This window comes from Lingula anatina, chromosome 2, assembly GCF_051362555.1.
Source record: "Lingula anatina isolate TDL-2025a chromosome 2, LinAna3.0, whole genome shotgun sequence".
Classification (NCBI taxonomy): domain Eukaryota; kingdom Metazoa; phylum Brachiopoda; class Lingulata; order Lingulida; family Lingulidae; genus Lingula; species Lingula anatina.
This window is the reverse complement of record NC_141768.1, coordinates 24,782,449-24,801,373: the sequence shown is the minus strand read 5'-3', so window position 1 is coordinate 24,801,373 and position 18,925 is coordinate 24,782,449. Positions and strand designations below refer to the sequence as shown.

The window sequence follows — 18,925 nt, the reverse complement described above, 5'->3', positions numbered from 1 at the left end:
TAGTGCAAAGATTCATCTCATTTTATTGAGTATCTTAGTTATGATATAACACCAACCAAAGGCGGGTTCAAATACAATATAACTGACATGTGGTGCCTGCTGTCTCTAGCTTGTATGAAGTCTCAAAAGCCTTCAAAATAACTGCTGTCCAGGAGGTTAAAATACAACAAATATCCACCTCACATAGGCGTTAACCAGATAAAAGTTATCTTTTTCCAACCTTTTCTCTCTCAATCCACAACCATGTAAATATGTAAATATTGGCAGAGGTAAAATAAATGACTAAAATAATTTATATGAGTATTCTAATAAGTCAAATAAGTCTGTAAAATATTCATAAATATCTACTAGAGTGTAAAGAATCCAGACTGGGATTATCATAAAGAAGGCAAATTAACCTTGATTGCACAGAGCAAGCCAGTTAACAAAATAACTTACAGAGTAATGAATAATGTACATATAATAACTGAATTAAATTATAAATACCAACAACCAGAAGAAAAATACTTGATGGTGTTTTACCCTGCTCATCACTGTGACAGTGTTTTCATAGTGATAATAAGAATGGTCTAGGACAATGTCAAGTTTACCATGAGAAAACACTAAGAGAACCCCCAAGTTTCAAAGATTGTTAAAAGCTTATCTCTATCATCAGCATGCCTCGGCCATATTAAGTCAATAGAAATGTGAACATAACCAAAGGGAATCATGCAAGATACAAGTAGCCCAAAGTGTAAAATCAAGAAATATTTCACAGGATTTGGAGGACAAGGAGGCCAGAAATAATGGCAGACTACCCGGTAGTGACTGTGGTGTGGCAACAAATAAAAGCTGGCAGAATTCACCAAAGGATGTTTTTCTGGTCATTTTTTTTATGAGTTCTGCCAAATTACAGTCTGTTGCTCAACCAAGATTTGAATGTGACATTTGTATTGCTTTCTAGGACGACATTCCTGGCGCATAGGGTTTCGTCCTGAAAAGTTAACCCGAGCTCAGGCAGATTCTTGCACTTTCTAGTCTAGTGTGATGTCTCATATGATTTCCATTTCTTTAAGGCACAAGGCTGCCTCACTCTGTACACTGAAACGAACCAAGGAGTTTCAACTCTGTTGAGAAACTCCTTGAACGAACCAATAATCCATGATATTACAGAGACATCAAAATTACATACTGGTATTTCATACAAGTTAGGTGGTGTAAACTGATGAACAAATAAGACAGAAAGGCAAGATGAAGACATTGCAACAAATAATAATAAATTATAAAACTAAATATCAAGAGGTAGAGTACTCTATTTCATGTTAAACAAATCTACAGAATAAATTGATACGCACCTTAACTATGATGTAGCTTAATTTCATAAATTTCAATGTTGCTTTGAACTTGGATGAACAAAGCTGTCATGCTTCGAATTAAGTATTGCAATATTTTGTACATATCCCTTAACAAATTCAAATTTAAAATTCAACTGGAATATAACAAGAATGAGATATTGTTGCATATCAAACAATTTCCATATTTGTATAAATGTGCACTGGCAACATCTTTGATTTGTTTAGCCTTATCCTCTGAAGAAATCAATTGAACAATTTGTTCATTGCAACCAAGTTTATTGCAAGATCAGTGAAGGCACACACCACAACCCAACAGAGCAGTGGTACAGTCTAATACCACTTTCTCTCTGCATCAAGCCTCCTATCTTTCTTAAGCTGCGACTAGTATTGATTCCTGTTCCAGGCAGTTTCAGCTCTGGCACCATTCTAGCTCCTGTTGAACACGTCTAATTGACCAATTCCAATAATGCACTGCTCTCAATAACTGAAACTGCAGCCAGCTATGCATCAGAATGTCCTCCCTGGAATCATAATTTCTTAAAAACTGTTGAACCGGGAAAGCAATGGAATCATTGGTGTTAATTGTTCACCTGAATAGTGGAAACTATGGGCTGTAACTGGTGATAACTGGTTCCATTGGGACACTGTGGAGCTTCCAGACCCTGGGGAGAGACCCTGGGGAAAGAACTGATCAGCAACTTCTGCTCTCCTGGTGGAATCAGCTTGCATTTGTATTTGTTTCCACACCTATCAACAATTTAATCAGTCTCTGCACCCTTCCGTAATTGAGGTGGAGAAAGCTCTAATTTCTGTGTTAAGTTTATTTCCACAAGAATGGTAAATGGCTCAGCAGTTCTCGACTTCCTTGACTCCATTACTCCTTGGGGTTTAATCATTACCAGGGCCCTCTTTTTTAAGAGAATGATGGCAAAATAATTTGCCCCAAAATTATTATAAATCTCCCACATGCCTTTCAAATAATTATTAATTTGTCATATTTTCATTTCTATAGATATTACATCATTGATATAGAAATCTTACAAAACCATTTTATAAATAAACTAATGAAAATATGAAACAACTACATGCAAGGGACAGTTTAAAAACACAAATAGAACAATTTCCAAGAATTGAGTTATTTCTGGTTTATGTTTGAGGTTTTTGTGATCATTCAAGTCCTTCAAATTATAACTGTACTGTGGTGCAGTCATGCAGAAAGAAGCCTCAGTGGAGACGAGAAACAAGTGTCATTTCAATCAGTAATCCCAGCAAATGGTCCCCATACTTGCCTCACTTTAACACCTGAAAATATACAAAGCATTAATATAAGCATCATGTATTAAAGTACATTTTTTTCTTCAGTTTCCAACTATCCCTGCTTCAAAGGAAAAGGAAAAGAAAAAGGAAATGGAGATCCTTAAATTGGAAAAAAAAGATCTATTCAAACTAGGTTGTCTGCTATAAAGTTACATTTATCATTTCTCATATGATAATAATTCCTATACGCGCATTCAGAACAAGTTGATCCATGGCCAAACAGATCAGCGGATCAAATATAGGCGTCCCACTTAAAAACTTGCTGCATAATCCCCTAACAGACAATGAATAGATTCCCTGGCAAGCTTTCAAGTAGGTCGGCCATATTTGATATACGGATCTGTTAATCCACAGATCAACTTTGGTTGTGAATGCGGCATACGTTAAGTTTAGCGACTTGAGTGACAATATTTTTTTCTTTTATAGAACCCTTCTAGTGTTAAAAATGTTTTCATAAGTAATGTTACAAGCACAGCAGCCTGTTCCTTGTTAAACCCCACCAAAACCAATGCAGCAGCCACCAACCATATTGCTGCTATATGCTCTATTATCAGGGGAAGGACAAAAGCATAAATAAAGTTTTCTCCAAACAAAGAAAAAAAATAGACGGTATTAATTTAATATAGAAGCACAAGGAAATGATGTGTACTTTCATTATGGGAAGCTGGGCCTGCTCATGGAGCCAGACACCAGACCGGGTGTTATCCCTGTGGCCATACATCAAGAGATGCGTTCATCCATTACCAAAGCAATGTAATTACTTGGCTGCAGGGTCTTATTAATGAACATGGAATGTATTGGCCGTCTGGGGAGGAATCACTTTGCAGGATTTTATAAACGATCATAGATCCCCTTGATGAAAAAATCACTTTGTGAGATTTTACAAACTATCACGGAACCCCAAGATTAAAATAAAAACATCATCGCTCAATTTTAGCACCAACTCCTTGGTGACTACAGTACAGCAATGCTGGTTGGAAGCTGTGAAGCAGATACAAGATTGATGAGCCAATTCAAGTTTGAAACTGCAGCGTGAAGATAAAAAGACAAGGGAAATATCAAATAAATCTTTGGACCTTGACTTTGGGACCTTGACCTTTGGCAAAGAACTTTTCCCTTACAAAATGTTTGAAATCTAATCTTTTTTTTTACTGAGTTATATTTCAAAGTGCCCCTTTTTATTCAGCCATGCAGAAGGTGTGAGAACCAGTGAACAAATACATAATTTTTAAAGATTTTACTTGAAAAAGTAAGTAGTCAAGGTAGAAAGATGATAGTATGATTGTTTTGCTTAACACAATACTAATTTCATGTCCTTGTGGCAGAGCTAACACACACATCAGAAGAATAGATTTCTTGAAGACTGGGACTAACCTCAGCAATAGCTTTCCCTCTCTAAAAATTCAACTCTGAAAAATATCATTATTGCAGCCAAAATGATTCAACAAAATCGCTTCAGTAAATAAATATGCTGTATAACTTAGTATCACAAACACATTTGCATGCAAACCTACCTAAACACAAACACACACTTACACACACACAAACAAACACACACACACACACAGTTATACTAACAGTAAAAACAATAAAATCAAGAATCAGGAAATGTATGTACTGTATGACAGGTGCTTCATGTAGGCTCTGCAAGTATGATGGACGTGTAGGTACAAATTGCTAAATAGGACAGGTACATATAAATATTATAGATACGTATGTAAGAAAGTTAAGATGGGCATTTAGGATGTAGGGTAATACTAATACAACAGTGGGGAAGTACAGACGGTGGGTGGATCTGTGAAAAGAATGGATAAAATAAGCAAGTTGACAGACAAAAAAGGCAGGAAGAGAAAAAAGAGAGAACTGACTCACTTTGATATTTTGAAAAACCTCTTTGGTTTCTGTAGCCAGTGACTATCCATGAACTGTTTTGTTTTGCTTTTTTTCTTGTCTTCCTCTTGACTCCTGCTGGAGGCTGTGGGCACCTGCTCCTCAGACTTAGCCTCTGGAGAAGGAACAGATGAAGGTGTCGAGGATTTCACTGGTGTAGGGGCCTGTGTTGGAGAATCAGTAACTGCTGTTGAAGAAATGGAAGACTTAGGACTGGGTGTTACAGGTGGAGTAACAGAGGTTGAGATTTCCCTTGTCCTCCTCTGCCTCATCCTCAACTGTCCCATGTCAGTCTTCTCCATAACTGGTATGTCTTTTGTTGGGGTCACAGCCTTTGTGCCCTGGGTGACAGTATCAGGTTTCAGCACCCTCCTTCTGCTCCCCATAAGTTGGGTGGGGGTGTCCCCTTTTAGGTCAGTGCTGACAGATGTCTCCCCTTGATTTTGCTCTACTTGGCACTCCTTGCTGTCATTATCAGCAACATTTTCCTTGTCATCAGTGTTGTCATTGACATCTTTCTTCTTGAGGTAAGTGGTTCCCATGCTTGTGTACTGAGAACTTAAACTTGGCACTGGAGCAGTGCGAGCACGCCCATATGCTCTCTGGCGAGGTTCTAAATTTCTTGGAGAAACTTTTCTCACAGTTTCTTTTGTGCCCTCATTGTTGGCTTTGGACATATCAGTTTGTTTCATGACACTTACATTTTCTTTTTCTGTTACTCTGGCATCTTTCTCGGCTTCTGTTTTCTTTTGAGTTTGTCTGGGGTTACGTTCTCTTTCAGTGAGTGGAGACTTTGAGGTGACCTTTGGAGCAGGATTGTCCAAGTTTGTCTGTGAGCCATGGCGCGAGCTGCCAGCACTGGGGGGGCTCTCAGAATCAAAAGAATCAATCCTGCCTTGAAACAATGAGCTGTGTTTTAATACTGTCCCGTGTTTTGGAGCCTCATAGGATTTCCTCCGTAGTGGGCTGGCCTTGGTGTTCCCCACTGGAGACAGTTTTTCCGTGGATGGTTTGGCTGAATTCTCTGATACAAAAGCCTCCTTTAGTTTTTGTACCTTGCCCTCAGTGGGGGAGAGCATCAAGTCTCTGAGTCCAGCTCTGAACCTTGTCAAGTCCCCTTCACTGGTGACAGAGGAAGAAGATGGCCGTCGCATGCGGACATTGAAGTCCACGGATGCTGGTGAAGATGTCCTGGTTATACTGAGTGCAGGCTCTCCTCTGACAGGGGATGGCCATACAGGGGATTTCAGGTTAGGTTCTGGGGTATTCTCCCTTGACCAAGATTTAACAATGGATAGCACCCTGCTGGATTTCCTGTCAGCTTGGACTCTTGGACTTTCTCCTGCAGGGGGAGTTGTCGGTGTTTTCTCCTCCTTCTCAATTTTCTTCTCCATACTCTCTCTCTTGGCCAGCCTGGCTGCATGTCGTCTGCTCTGACTGTCATGCATGAGTTCAGTTGCTGACTTCAGTTTCCTCACTGGGGACATGACTGGTGACACATGCTCTATTAAAGGTTTCTGTATGGGACTGGGAGGTTTTGCTTCATTTTTTGATTTGGTGCCATCTGATGACCCTGTAGTCCCTGCATGGCCATCTTGTCTTGCAAACAGATCTTTACCTTCAGCAGCATTGAAAACTTTGTTAGATGATGTGGTATTGGCAGGGATGGAGACAGACAATTCCTTGCTTGGTTTTCCATCCTGACCAGCACGTCTTTGTCTCAGCTGCTTTTTGTTATAATCTAAACCAAGATTTGTTGACAATCCCATTTCAACCTTTTTGCTTTTGACTGACTCAAAATCCTTCTTCTCTCTACTCTGAGGAGATATGTCCACAATTTTCCCATCATCTTCCATCCATTTTTTGAATTCCACAGAACATTCGCCCACTTTTTTGTCAGTATCGTCAGGTCTTGGTGAGCTTTCCTTGCTCCCTTTGTCAATCAAACTTCCAGAGGAAGAGTCAGCATCACTGCCATCTGCAAACTGCATCTTTCTGTACTGAACAAAACCTACTTTATCTGAGCCAGTAGACTTTCTTTCAAAGCTGGAAGCTCTTGGTCTAACACTTGTATCATCAAGTAAATCCTTGGTGGAACTGACAGATGATCTGGTTTCCTTTTCAGGAACCTTCTGAACTTTTGAAACTGATGTCTTTGGTGAACCGGCATCTTGGCCAAATTTTGCCAGTTTAATGTCAGAGAGCTTTTCAATGCTAAATTTTGCGGGTTTCCCTTCCAGTTTCGATGCAATTGGTTCATGTGTTGTTGGAGCCACTGCTGTTGGTTCCCTCTTTGTATTAGGGTCAGGACTTCTTGATCTATCTCGCTGTTTTGGCACCTCCAGATACTGTTTTTGAGAAGCAATCATTTTGGTTGTGAAAGTGTCTTTGGCCTCAAAGGCTCTAGTTTTATACTGAACAGCCCAGTCTTTGGCAACTGCTGCTCCTTGGGCTGATCCAGTCTTTGAAGATGATGCAGACATGGCAATGGCTTCCGGTTTTGGTGAAGCATGTTCCATCTTGACAGAAGATGTCGAACTTTCAGAGACAGGGCTAGTCTCAGTACACTTGGTGTTATCTCTTTTATGGAAGCTCATGAACTGTTGGTGAACCTTACTAGTCTTTGTTGCAGCAAAGGAACTATCTATTCTGCTTCCTTCAAGTTCTGCTGTTTTAACAACTTTTGTGATTTCTGGATGGAAAGATTTTGGACGTACCACAACATCCTCCAACTTCAGCGGGTCCGTCTGAGTAGAAGAGGTCTCTTTAGAAGCCATGGCAGTTTCTAGTTTCACTTTGCCTAAAAAATGAATTTTCTGATCAGTCAATTTTTTCAGATGAGAAGTTTTTCCAATATGAGGGCATTCATATTGACTTTCCACAGAGTGAGCTGACACAGTTTACAATATTAAGTTTTATGTTTGCATTATTACAAGACTTAGCTCACAAAAACTAGCAAAAACAAAAAATGCCAAATACCAGAGACAAGTTAGGTTACAGAAGTTGGGATTACTTCGTTGCTTTTTTCTAACCATTCTATTATGGAGTACTAAAAGGTTGATGGCAACATTGAGGGAGCATTTTCAATCCATGGAATTATTAGAAGTAGCCATGTTCTGTCCTTATTAAACTGGACACTGGCTAAATTTTATGACCCACCCGCTTCTTTAAGAGCCTCCAGCCACTCCATACAGTGGTCAGCTGTGTCCACGCTCTGTCCATGCTGAAACTGAGTCAGTATCTTATCGATGTCTCTGTGTAACCGTCCTGCATGGATACACTTCTTGGTCAGGTGATAGTCAACACTGTGGTTTCCTGGGGGCACCTGGAAAGTTTGATATTGTACGTAAAGTTACATGATGCATGTGTGTGTACGCTGAAAATCTTTCAAAGCTGTTTTGCATATTTATCATTTTATCATGTCAGACATCTCATCTTAACATCAATATGGCTTATTTGATTACCTCTGCCAATGAAGAAGCACATGTTTTCATTGGCATTGCCTTTTTTTAGTGGACAAGATATCTCAGTTCTTCACATTTTTTGAGGAAAAACATTATTAAAATTTCACTGGAATTCAGTTTTCCTTATGTTTTGAAAATATTTTAAAATTTCCTTTGTCCTTGGCAAAAGTTGCTACCTTGGTGGGGAGAGGGTCTGTAAAGTTCTACCTTTTAACACTAATTTTTTTAAAATGCAGTGCCCGTATGAAAAAAAAATCTCTTTTATCACTTATCACCAAGAGTAACCGTTTCAATTTAAAAGACTGAACACAGGAAAGAGATGAACTGCACCTGTACCTGTCTTTGGCAAACCTCTGTGCCATGAAATGTCTTCCAGCGCTTTATGTGGCCAGATCTCTGAGCATCCTTCACAAAATTTAGCTCTAGTCCACGGCGGTTGCTGTCGGCCTCCAGAAGTAGATTGGTCACTTCCTGCAGGACCATCTGTCTCTTCATCTCCTTCACCAGTTTGTTCCTCTCCATTATCCCCAACTTCATGTCATTCATCTGGTTACAAGGAAAGAAATTTCTGTCTTTACACATCTATTAATAAGTGTTATCAGATATTCATAAGAAAATTTTCTCTAGGATGTCACAATAAAGGTTGATGTTTTTACTTGTTAATAAAAAAGAAAAACTTCTACAAACTAGTAACTTTCTGCACAAAATTCCACATGCTAAGTAAAATCTAATTAGTTTCTTTTTCATTCATCAAAATATCAGAGAATAATAATAATAACAACATAAAATATAATCAAAATGTGACAGAAAACTATAACAAGTTACATACCTTACAATATAATCTTAAAATGTGTGCACAAAACTTGTCAATGTCTTGTTTCATTTTGTCATCAACATGAAAGCGTCCATTTTGACCTTGAGCCAACTGATGGGACCGTAACCTTTTCAGTTCTTCTAAAAGTTTGGCCTCAGCTTGATTATGCTGCTCCATTTGCTTGATTGTTTTTTCCTAGAAGAAAAGTCCAAATGTGATTAACAACTGAGCAATTTTCATTCTCTTCACTACCTTTGGTATTTTTTTCACTAAAATACTTCAGTGCAATATTATTCTGTAACCATTTTATCTGATTTATCTTTATGGATTATGTTACTAAAATTACAAATCTGCATGCCTCGATAAAAGTATCACGGGAGATTTGTGCCCTCATGAGCATGTGAATAACACATGTACACAGGGACACATTCACTTCTCACCTCAAGATTACTCTTCTCCAAGACCAACTGTTCCTGATTGTGTTCCAGATCCTGAAGCCTGAGTCTCAGCTGTGACATCACCCTCTCCAGCTCAGCCTTCTCCTGGGTGAAGTGACCAAATGTACTGCCAGCCCACAGTTCATGGCGGTACTTCTCTGTAAATTAGATTTTGATAAACTTATGTTATGCTGAATGTGTTAGTCTATATTCTAGCACTTGGTATGTCTTAGCAGTGTATGGTATAGACTATATAATATAAGTTATGTTGGAATGAGGATAAAAACTGAGAGAGGCAAGAAGTAGTAGTACTTAGAGGCATATCATATCTCATTCAATCAAAACAAACAAACAAACAAACAAGACTAATGAGACAAAAATTAAATATAACACTGTTTAAAACGCTTTTAACACAATTTTAACAACCAACAACCAAGTATATCTTATATGCCCCAACAAATAATAGTAATAAAATGTAAATTATGTTTGGTTGCCAGTTAATAAATCAGGATACAGGATATACTTACAATGCCTCAGTAAGGTGAATAAAAAAGTAAAGAAAATTTGTACACAGTACGAAAAAAAGTACCGTGAAAAATAAACTGCTTCAGTAAGAGGACTCTAATCAAGCAAGCTTATCTTAAAATTAAAAACATAATTAAAGTAAGACTAAACTGGCAAATAATGTTTAATAAAAATCAAGAGTACCAATAAAATCTAAAAATGCCACAGAGAGTACATAGGACAAATTAGCAAGAAAAAATAACTTGTATGTTCATACCAATAGTGTGATGATGATCTTGGCTAATCTCTTGTATTTTATTCTTCAACTGATCAAGTTCCATTTCCAAGTTCTTGCAGGCAGCCTCCTTCTGTGCAAGTTCACTAGCAAGTTTTTTGTTGGTATTTTCAAGGCTAAAATGTGAATGCATGACTTTTAATAACTGATTTATAGCATTAAAGTAACTAATGGAAGAGAGAAGCATGTGTTTAGATTATGCTGATACCATCAAAATGAAATCAATCATTCTATCAATCAATCAAAATCTTATTTTAAACATCATACCTAGCAAACTCGTCAGGTGTGTTACAAAAGAAGTCCACATTGTCAGTATCTTTAGTCTTCTCATTTGGAGACTTGGGGCCTGGGGAACTGGTGGGGCTGAGGGAGTGAGGCCCAGACATCTCCCCAAACATCACCTCAGATTTGCTCCTGTCCCTAGCTGTTGTGTTGGGTGGAGAGCTACCTAGCTCTGAAGCTGACCTTTCCCTCTTCAGCTTAATCTCTTCCCATTCTTGCAATTTCTTTGCAAAGTCTTCCGTGACTAGATACTCTCCATTTGCAGATTCTATAAGAACTGAGCCCCTCTGATCTGGACTTTTTCCATTTCTGGACTTGGGTCTCTCTTTGCTCTGCTTTCGTTTCTTTTTCTCATCAGATTTTGGTTTAAATTTCTTGCTTTTCCCCTTATCATCCTTACGGCTTTTCCTTTCCATTGCCCCTGGGGCAGGGCTAGGATCCCGCCCACCTTTCTGAAGTCTTAGTCTATCCCACTCCTCCATCTTTTTGTTAAAGCTCTCGCTGAGGTTCTTTTGCAGAAACTCTAGGCTGGGTTGCTGTTGCTGCTGTATGTCCACTGTGTCCACAGTGGCCGAAGTGGTGGATGGGGGAGGCGAGGGGACACTGCCACTGACCTGCTTGGCTGGGGAGGGACCTGGAGGAGACAAACTAGTGTCAAGCATTTTTAAAAAAATGTCATCTTTTTTAAAAAGTTAATTTTTAATTCAGTCTTGAAAATATTACTTATTAACCTTTGTTAGAATGACTTTAGAATGACTTTTTCTTTTCTTTTCCTTTCCTCATCTTAGATTGGGTCCCATACCTAGATTGATCCATCTCCAAAGGGTTTCTCACTAAATTGCTTTCAGATTAAGCGACTTAGATGTCTGGCATGCCTACTGAAGCTGCTAAACAATAATTAATTACCCCTAGCAATCATCTAAGCCACTTATGTTGATTGCAATTTAGCAAGGATCCCCTTGGAGATAGATTGATCCACAGTTAGTATGATAGGGTCTGGGAATGGTCTCTTATAAATATAATTCCTATCTTATCGGCTGCAAGTGTATCTCATCACACATGCTTTTTGCATTCAATACTAAAAAAGCACAGGGTGAAATGAGAGTCAATGTATAATACATTAACAAAATAAATGATTAACTCAAAATAAAAAAAAAGAAAAAAAAAGAACTCATCCACCCCAAATTTCAAACACAAAAATACCCTAGGAATGAATGTCTGAAGACTTTTCTCTCACTAGGTTGTTAATGTCAAGTGAACAGGTTCCCACATTTCTTTATTTTACTTAATGTGAGCTGCAACTTCTAGGTAGGGAGCAGTAATTTCATTAATGAAAATGAATGTAGCATCCATTTAGAGGTTGCTGCTTTCTACCCAAAAAAGATTACAGTCAAAGGTCTAAAACTTGTTTTTGTGCATTTTCCAACAGATGCCACAATTTTAAACCACCTTTATGGAAAACCTTACTTTTTGCTTTCTTCCTTTCCCATTCCTCCATTTTCTTGAAAAAGTCTTCAGATAAGTTTTGCTGGAGTTCCATGGCTGTGTCTGAAAAGAAACAAATTCCACATGTACACGATTAATATCAATAGCCACCATGCTGTTGGTGACAGTTACTCAGTGTTACAACAGGTATTTATCACATGGTTGCTGTTGGCAGTGCTGTAAGTATCAATATATTGTGAAAATAATGTTTTGACCTTTTTTGCACTTTTGACATATTCTTTATCCCTACCAAAGGTAAATGTACAATGACCCACAAAGAGGTTAATTCATTTGACTTTCAAATTCTGCAAGGTGGAAATAAGATTTGTAACAGTATCTGTGTTCCTTATATAGTTCTTACCTTGCCTCTTAATCTTATCATCATCTGGGTGCTTCTTGTTTACCTCAACTCCTGGGAGGAATCATAACAATCAAATTAGTTGGCATTTGGGTAATGGGACGGATAATATAATTACAATTAGAGGGACATATATATCTTCACTTCAAACATGTCACCTTTTTACATCTTCCTCTTTTTATTCTCCAAGGATTCTTTAAAAAATAGCAATTTGTTTGAAAGTGAGGCATTGCTGATATAACACAGTTTTCTTTTTTTTAATAATTAGTGAAATTTAGAGTATTCAATTTTAACATACAAGTAGAAGTTGCAATTTTATTCTTCATACATTCTTTTAGAAAATAGTAATTTGTTTGAAAGTGAGGCATTGCTGATATTACAGACAGTTTGCTCTCTTTTCTAATAATAAGTTAAATTTAAGGTATGCATTTTTCACACAGGTGGAAGTTACAGTTTAATTCTGGTTGTTATATACGAATATTCTGAGTATCAAAGTTTACTGGTAACTATATCTCCAAGATCACCACACCTGTGTTATTTTCAGTGATGGCAAATGCATGCTGACAACAAAGAAAAGTTTCAAATAATCTCTGTACCTCAGGGTGTGCATAAGATCTAAAGAAAGTCTGTCTTCTGTAGAAATGAACACTCCTGCTGCCAGTGAGAGAGAGAGTGGCATAATTAAGGCTAACTCTGCAGGGAACACATGGAGCAGTAAACTAGGGAGATTAGATAGGTTAACTCAAAGTCAATGCTCTTTTAAAGGCCAATTCAGGTAGCTATTGACAGTGTATGTTAACCTCATCTTTTTTAGTTGCTAGATCTTAGTTGCTCATGGAAAGGTATTGAATCTCTGGGCAAATTACAGCCTGAAAGGAGCCATGTGTTGGTGCAAGAGCTACAGTAATATGTGTGTGTGTGTGTGTGTGTGTGTGTATGTGTGTGTGCACGCGCATGCGCGCACGAGAGAGAGAGAGAGAGAAAGAGAAAGAGAGAGAGAGAGAGAATTTGCAGCGAGCTAGATCTTTATATATGATCTTCATCTATGTTTTCTGTATCATTAGAATTGCTTCTAACATTAGCCAGTCAGTCTTAACAGAATTGTTTGAGTCATTTTTTCTATAATATCTTATTATATTTTTTATACCTTTCCCACATCATTAATACACTAGCAAAATAATGACAAAAAATGTTTTTAAAAGTCAAAATGAAGTCTTTCCAGGAATCTCAAGCTTTTCGATATTTTGTCTTTAATTTGTTACCAAGCAAATAATAAAACTTTCCCAAACAATCGCACAGGGCATACCTCCAGAAGATCCCTGCTTTCTCAGTGTATGTGGTGACCCTCTGGGACTCCGTAGAGACGAACTGTCATGTGACCTTACAGATGTATCCAATCGTCTGCTGAACTTCTGTTTAGGCACAGGACTTCCTTCATCATAGTACTCTACATAGTCGCCATCAGAGTAGTACTCTGTCCCTTTCCCATGGTCAGTTATTTTATGCCCCCTACGCCTGATGCTGTCCTTTCTAGTATGTATGATATCTTTGACCCGACCCCAGGCAGTCTTAGCATGATGTATCCCACCTCCAGGGTGACGAGACAGGTGCTCCATCTCTTCTCCTTTATGTCTGTGTGGGGAGGTGCTGCGCAGAGACACCTGACTGTGCTTGGATGACCCAGATGTATGCCTGCGCGACATGACTGGACTGGACTTGAGACTGATGGTGTCGATGTCCAGGTAAGTGGACACTTGGTCAGCCACTGTGGTGGACGGAGCGGACTTCATCAGGCTGTCCAGGCAGGCATCGTCAGAAGCACCAGGGTGGAGAACAGTCCCCTGCTCTTCCCAACCTGGAAAACATCAAATTTATGTACAATGACTGCAAAATACCTGCTTCTAAGACAGGTTTAAAAATCAAACCATACAATGACTGTACTGTGCAACAAAATTTAATTTGATATATTTTTAAACATCAAATCAGCAGACTGTGACATGAGAACAAAGCTTGGAGAGAAGGATGTACCTGGGAGGCAATACATCATGAACTCCTTATCTACGAGGTGTGTATGTTTACATCTTTCACAAAAATTGAATCAAATTTAAGCTACTTCCACCCTTTTTTTCTTCTACCTATATTGAAATCAAATGCTCTAGACGCCAGTCTTATTGCCTTCAGTAATATTAAAAATATATTGCCACATTCTTGGTGATACGTAATTTTGTTAGGCAGATATATTCAGTGAACACTAGCTGTGAAGTGTTTTCTTTCAATGACCCAAGATCTGCTGCTCTCCAAAATAAATCTTTAATGAGTTTGAAAACATAGGCCACAACATCATTTGCTCTGGCTTTCTAAATTGGATTATTTTCAGTGGTGCTTAAAAGCATGCACATGTTGCATACAAATGGTAAAACAAGGCAGCAAAGCTGTCAAATGTACAGACAAAAAGCAGGAAATAACTATGCACAAAATAGGCTACTGCCAATTCTGATGCAAAAGTACATAATGTTAAACTGCAAATTCAACATCAAATTTTAACAAGACAGCACTGTTCTGAAATGGGTTTATTTCCATTTTTAACACTTTTTTAACATAAAACAAAATGAACAGTTTACTGCCATTTTTATATGATCAACTAAGAAAATTAATGATATTGGAAAAATATCAATAGAACAATGTTAAATGTCCAATTTCCTCCATTCTGAGATTCTGAACATAGTGGATGATTGAATCTGACAAAGTGCAATGATATGAGTTTATTTCTATTTTTGAAACTTTATTACACAATACACGATAACAAGTTTACCATCAGTTTTACATAATCAACTAACAATGTTGTAAAGATGCAGGAAATGTCAAACAAACACTTTTACGTATCTTATTAGTTTAATAATGAGACTGTTAACATGCCTAAGAATTGAATCTGAGGAAATGTGAAAAAACAGCATAACTTCTAAAATAATGGCACGATTATGCTGATTTACGAACTCAACCTGCATTTTAGTAAAATTGACCCCTCCTGTGACTTTCATGACAATTGGCCCATCTGTTTTTCTTATATTGTGTTTACAGTGTTGCACATATGCTGAAAAAAAAGGAAAAAACAGCATAACTAGTAAAATAGTGGCCCGATCATGCCAATTTTCGAACTTGACCTGCATTTTAGTAAGATTGATTACTCTTGTGAGTTTCATGACAACAGGCCTAACGGTTTTCCTTAAAATGTGTTTACAGGGTTGCATATATGCTGAAAAGTGATAAAACAGCATAACTTCTACAATAATGGCCCGATCATGCTGATTTTTGAACTTGACCTGCGTTTTATGAATATTCATCAGCTCTGTAAATATAAAACCAAAAAATAAAACTGTGTTCCACTTATCGTGTTTACAGTGAAAGTGCACGGCGACGGCATTGCCATCGGCATCGGCATCGGCGACGACGGCGACGACAGACGCAGGTGATGGCAATATGTACAGACACATCTGTGTCTGTACATAAAAAGCATCATGATTCAGAAAAAAGTAGATCGATCAATTTAATTAAAATTAAAAAGAAATTCCACTTTTATCTCTTGTAAAAATATGGACTCTCACTTCACCAGGAGAAATCATTAACATGCAAATAAAACTGTCAACTGGGCTGGAATGAAACAACAATGACTTATTTATCACTGGACAAAAATGCAAAATAACAATAAGATTGGTAAAGTATTAATGGAATTGTATAATATAAATTATCTCATAGTGTTTCTGAACTTTTCCTTATGGGAGAAAGCAAAACAATGAAGAAAGGTTGGCATTTGAGGAGTTATTCTAAAATATGATATCAACTAAGGCTTTAAGAATGTCATAACAAACATTGATAAAGTGTTTTATCTCAACTGTCTGCCAAAGCTTCCTTCCACAACAATCACAGGGAGGCATGTAAAATATGCCATTGATGAAAATACTTTTTTCAAGTAATTTGCCCCAACATTTTGATGCTCAGATTAATGAATTCAATGCAATAATTATACATAACATTTACAGTTATATAACCGGTATGTCCATTTTTGGATAAGACAAGGCTGAAGCTGATTTTTTTTTACCAATGATTAAATTAATTCAACTTTATGCTTGAAAAAGAAAAATAATGTAACTTTTGATTGCTGAAAATCTTTTAAAACCCACAGCATCTGACCACAGTGCTGCTGAATTTGGAACCAGGATTATCTTCAATTATAAAAAAGGCCACTAATGTAATTAAATATAGAGAAATTAGAAAGTATGGGTACCCTGATACCAGTATAAACCTACCAGGGTCCCTCATCCAGACAACTTGTGCCATCTCTGGATCTTCATCATTATCAACATGTGATGTTGCCCTCTCAATGACCATGGGAGTTGTAGGCTCACTGCAGGTATCCAGTTTCTGATGGCTCCCCTCCTCTCCCATCCCGCTGTCATCAGACCTCATGTCTGCCGAGGACTCATTTGGAACCTGGAGTTTATTAACTGGTTCTTTCCCCGTAAACACCATCTTCACCCTCTCCCACTTGGTGATTTTTTTGCTCTTGAATCTTGGGTCCTGGGAAGATTTTGATTTTTCATGCTTTGACAAGGGGACGTCTGAGGACTGTTTGATGAGTTTTTGTTTTTTATTGGCACTTTCTTCACCGGGCAGAAAAACATCATTGTCAGTGATGTCTAGTGAACCAGTTGACTGAGTTCTTCTTTTTACAAGTTGAAGATCCGAATGTCTGATGGCTTCCTCAACTCCGAAATCTGCACTAGGAAGTCTTTTTCGAGAGCGAGCGCTCTCTTTTCTGTCAACTTTGTTCTGACGAGAAACATGAGAGACTGCATCAGAAGCACTATTGGCCAGCATTTCATTCTGAGCTTGAAGTAATATTTTAGTATCTTCAAGATATGAGCACTTCTTACGAAGATTGTTGTTTTCTTCCTTTAATCCAGCCAATTGTTCCATCAGACGACACAAGTTATCTAAGTGGTCCAGACCTACACTCTGCCTGGAGGGACTGGCACTAGGCGAACGTAGCATTTGCCCATGTTTTAGTGAGGGCCGCGGACTACTAGGCACCCAAGTTTGTTTTAGTTCCAAACTGCCTTTGGTTGTCATCAGCCAACTTTCACTTGTCTCATTCATTTCTTCACTGGTGCTGGAACTGACAGGCCTTCTTTTACCTTCATTCTGTTGACTTAAACCACTTGATGAAGATTCAGGCCTCAGAAAAAAATTCACCACATTTGGATCTAAATATGCTTCTGCTGCATCTTTATCAGCATCAATACTGCTTTGATCCGAAAGTGCAGGAACAATACAAGGATCAGCAGATGGCACTGCTGGTATCTCCTCATCTTCATCCTCAAATAACAGAGCAGGTTGTTCCACTGGCCGCTGTTTGCGTAGATGTGGTCTACTACTGCTGCTGCTGCTGCTGCTGGCATGGCTGTCAGAGAAACACTGCACCTCCATGTTTTTCTGTTCAATACCACTGACAAGACTTTCCTGTTCTTGCACCTTGGTATTGGCTCCAATGGAGGCAGAACTGTGATCATGTGTGCTGGTTTCTATACTTGGTCTCTGTGGACTGCTCTCCATGGTGTGTTTGTGTTGGCTGGCAGTGTCTGAAACTCGGTTGGGCCAAACTACATGCAGCTAACCCCTCATTCAAAACTTTCCTGAGGCCTCCAAAACTGAAATCTTCCACACTAACCTCTGCACAATTTGTGGGAGTAAGGGCAATGTTATTTCACCACTGACATTTTCCTTGGAAGTTAGTTTTTGGATAACCTTCGGTTAAATGTCCCATCACAAGTTATGCAGAGGCATATCCTCAATGTCTGTGGTACACTGCATGGATGCCCCCGTACCATGGGACTTCTTCATTGGCCATTGTTCCTCCTGAAACAAAAAATATAATACACAATGATTTTCTTTTGTTGCAATTACTTAAGAACATAAGCTGGAGATTCCAAGACAATTTCTGGCAAAATGTAATTTCAGAATGAGCTACACAGGATATAATCTTGTTAAAATGCCATTTTACGGTACAGAAAATGGAGCAATTGCCTAGATATGTTATACTAATTATAGTAATACTGTTCTTTACTTCAGCTTTGATCATATAATGGCTTGCATGGTTATGATGCATTCCATAACACTGCACAGGTGTGATATATCTACCAAGAACACTCAGCCTTACAGACAGAGATTCAAAGCTCTTGAGGCTTATTAGACACAGAAATTTCTTTGCTTGACGATTATCCAGCACCATATCAAACAAGCCTGGGAGTCAGCAGACTTGATTCTGCCCTCTACTACACATAGTCTATGCCCTAAACCTGACTGTTGATTGATTAAATCATATATGAAAAAAAAAAAGCGAAAATAATGTCTTTCAGCAAAATCCCATCCACCATCTCCAACAAGAGTGAAGCACGATTCTGTGAAAATACTTACCAGCCCAATCAAACACAATAAGTTTCTAAACAGGTTCAGTATATTTTCACACAGTTCTTTAACTACCTATAATAAATGGTGCATGTTAAAAAGAGCATGACAATTCCCATTTGTTCTCTGTGAGGAAGGGGTTGCGAGATGAGTCTAAAATGTACACTTTGATCATTAAAAAAAGGCAAGCTGAGGGAAATCATGCTAAAGAGGGTATGATAATACCAATATTTGAAATAGTTGGCAAACATTTCTGCTGCTACCTGCTGGCAGAGTCCTACAG

The 18,925-nt window shown here is 38.2% G+C and overlaps 1 protein-coding gene across 9 annotated transcripts in view; it reads right to left on the bottom strand.

Moving 5' to 3' along the window:
• The window catches only part of LOC106165546 (uncharacterized), a 36,300-nt gene continuing 17,375 nt past the window's right edge, over positions 1-18,925 (bottom strand). For 8 of the 9 annotated variants that reach the window (XM_013543776.2, XM_087004015.1, XM_087004014.1 and 5 more), the window contains 13 exons: positions 16,485-18,093; positions 13,487-14,035; positions 12,184-12,234; positions 11,805-11,885; positions 10,323-10,971; positions 10,038-10,171; positions 9,260-9,414; positions 8,835-9,014; positions 8,342-8,551; positions 7,701-7,866; positions 4,524-7,341; positions 4,026-4,060; positions 1-2,636 (listed from right to left, as the gene is read on the bottom strand). In XM_013543776.2, coding sequence (XP_013399230.2) covers positions 4,027-4,060; positions 4,524-7,341; positions 7,701-7,866; positions 8,342-8,551; positions 8,835-9,014; positions 9,260-9,414; positions 10,038-10,171; positions 10,323-10,971; positions 11,805-11,885; positions 12,184-12,234; positions 13,487-14,035; positions 16,485-17,790 — 6,333 coding nt within the window. In that variant the 5' untranslated portion in view covers positions 17,791-18,093 and the 3' untranslated portion in view covers positions 1-2,636; position 4,026. The remainder of the gene's footprint in view (positions 2,637-4,025; positions 4,061-4,523; positions 7,342-7,700; positions 7,867-8,341; positions 8,552-8,834; positions 9,015-9,259; positions 9,415-10,037; positions 10,172-10,322; positions 10,972-11,804; positions 11,886-12,183; positions 12,235-13,486; positions 14,036-16,484; positions 18,094-18,925) is intronic. The other variant, XM_087004020.1, reaches the window with a different exon arrangement.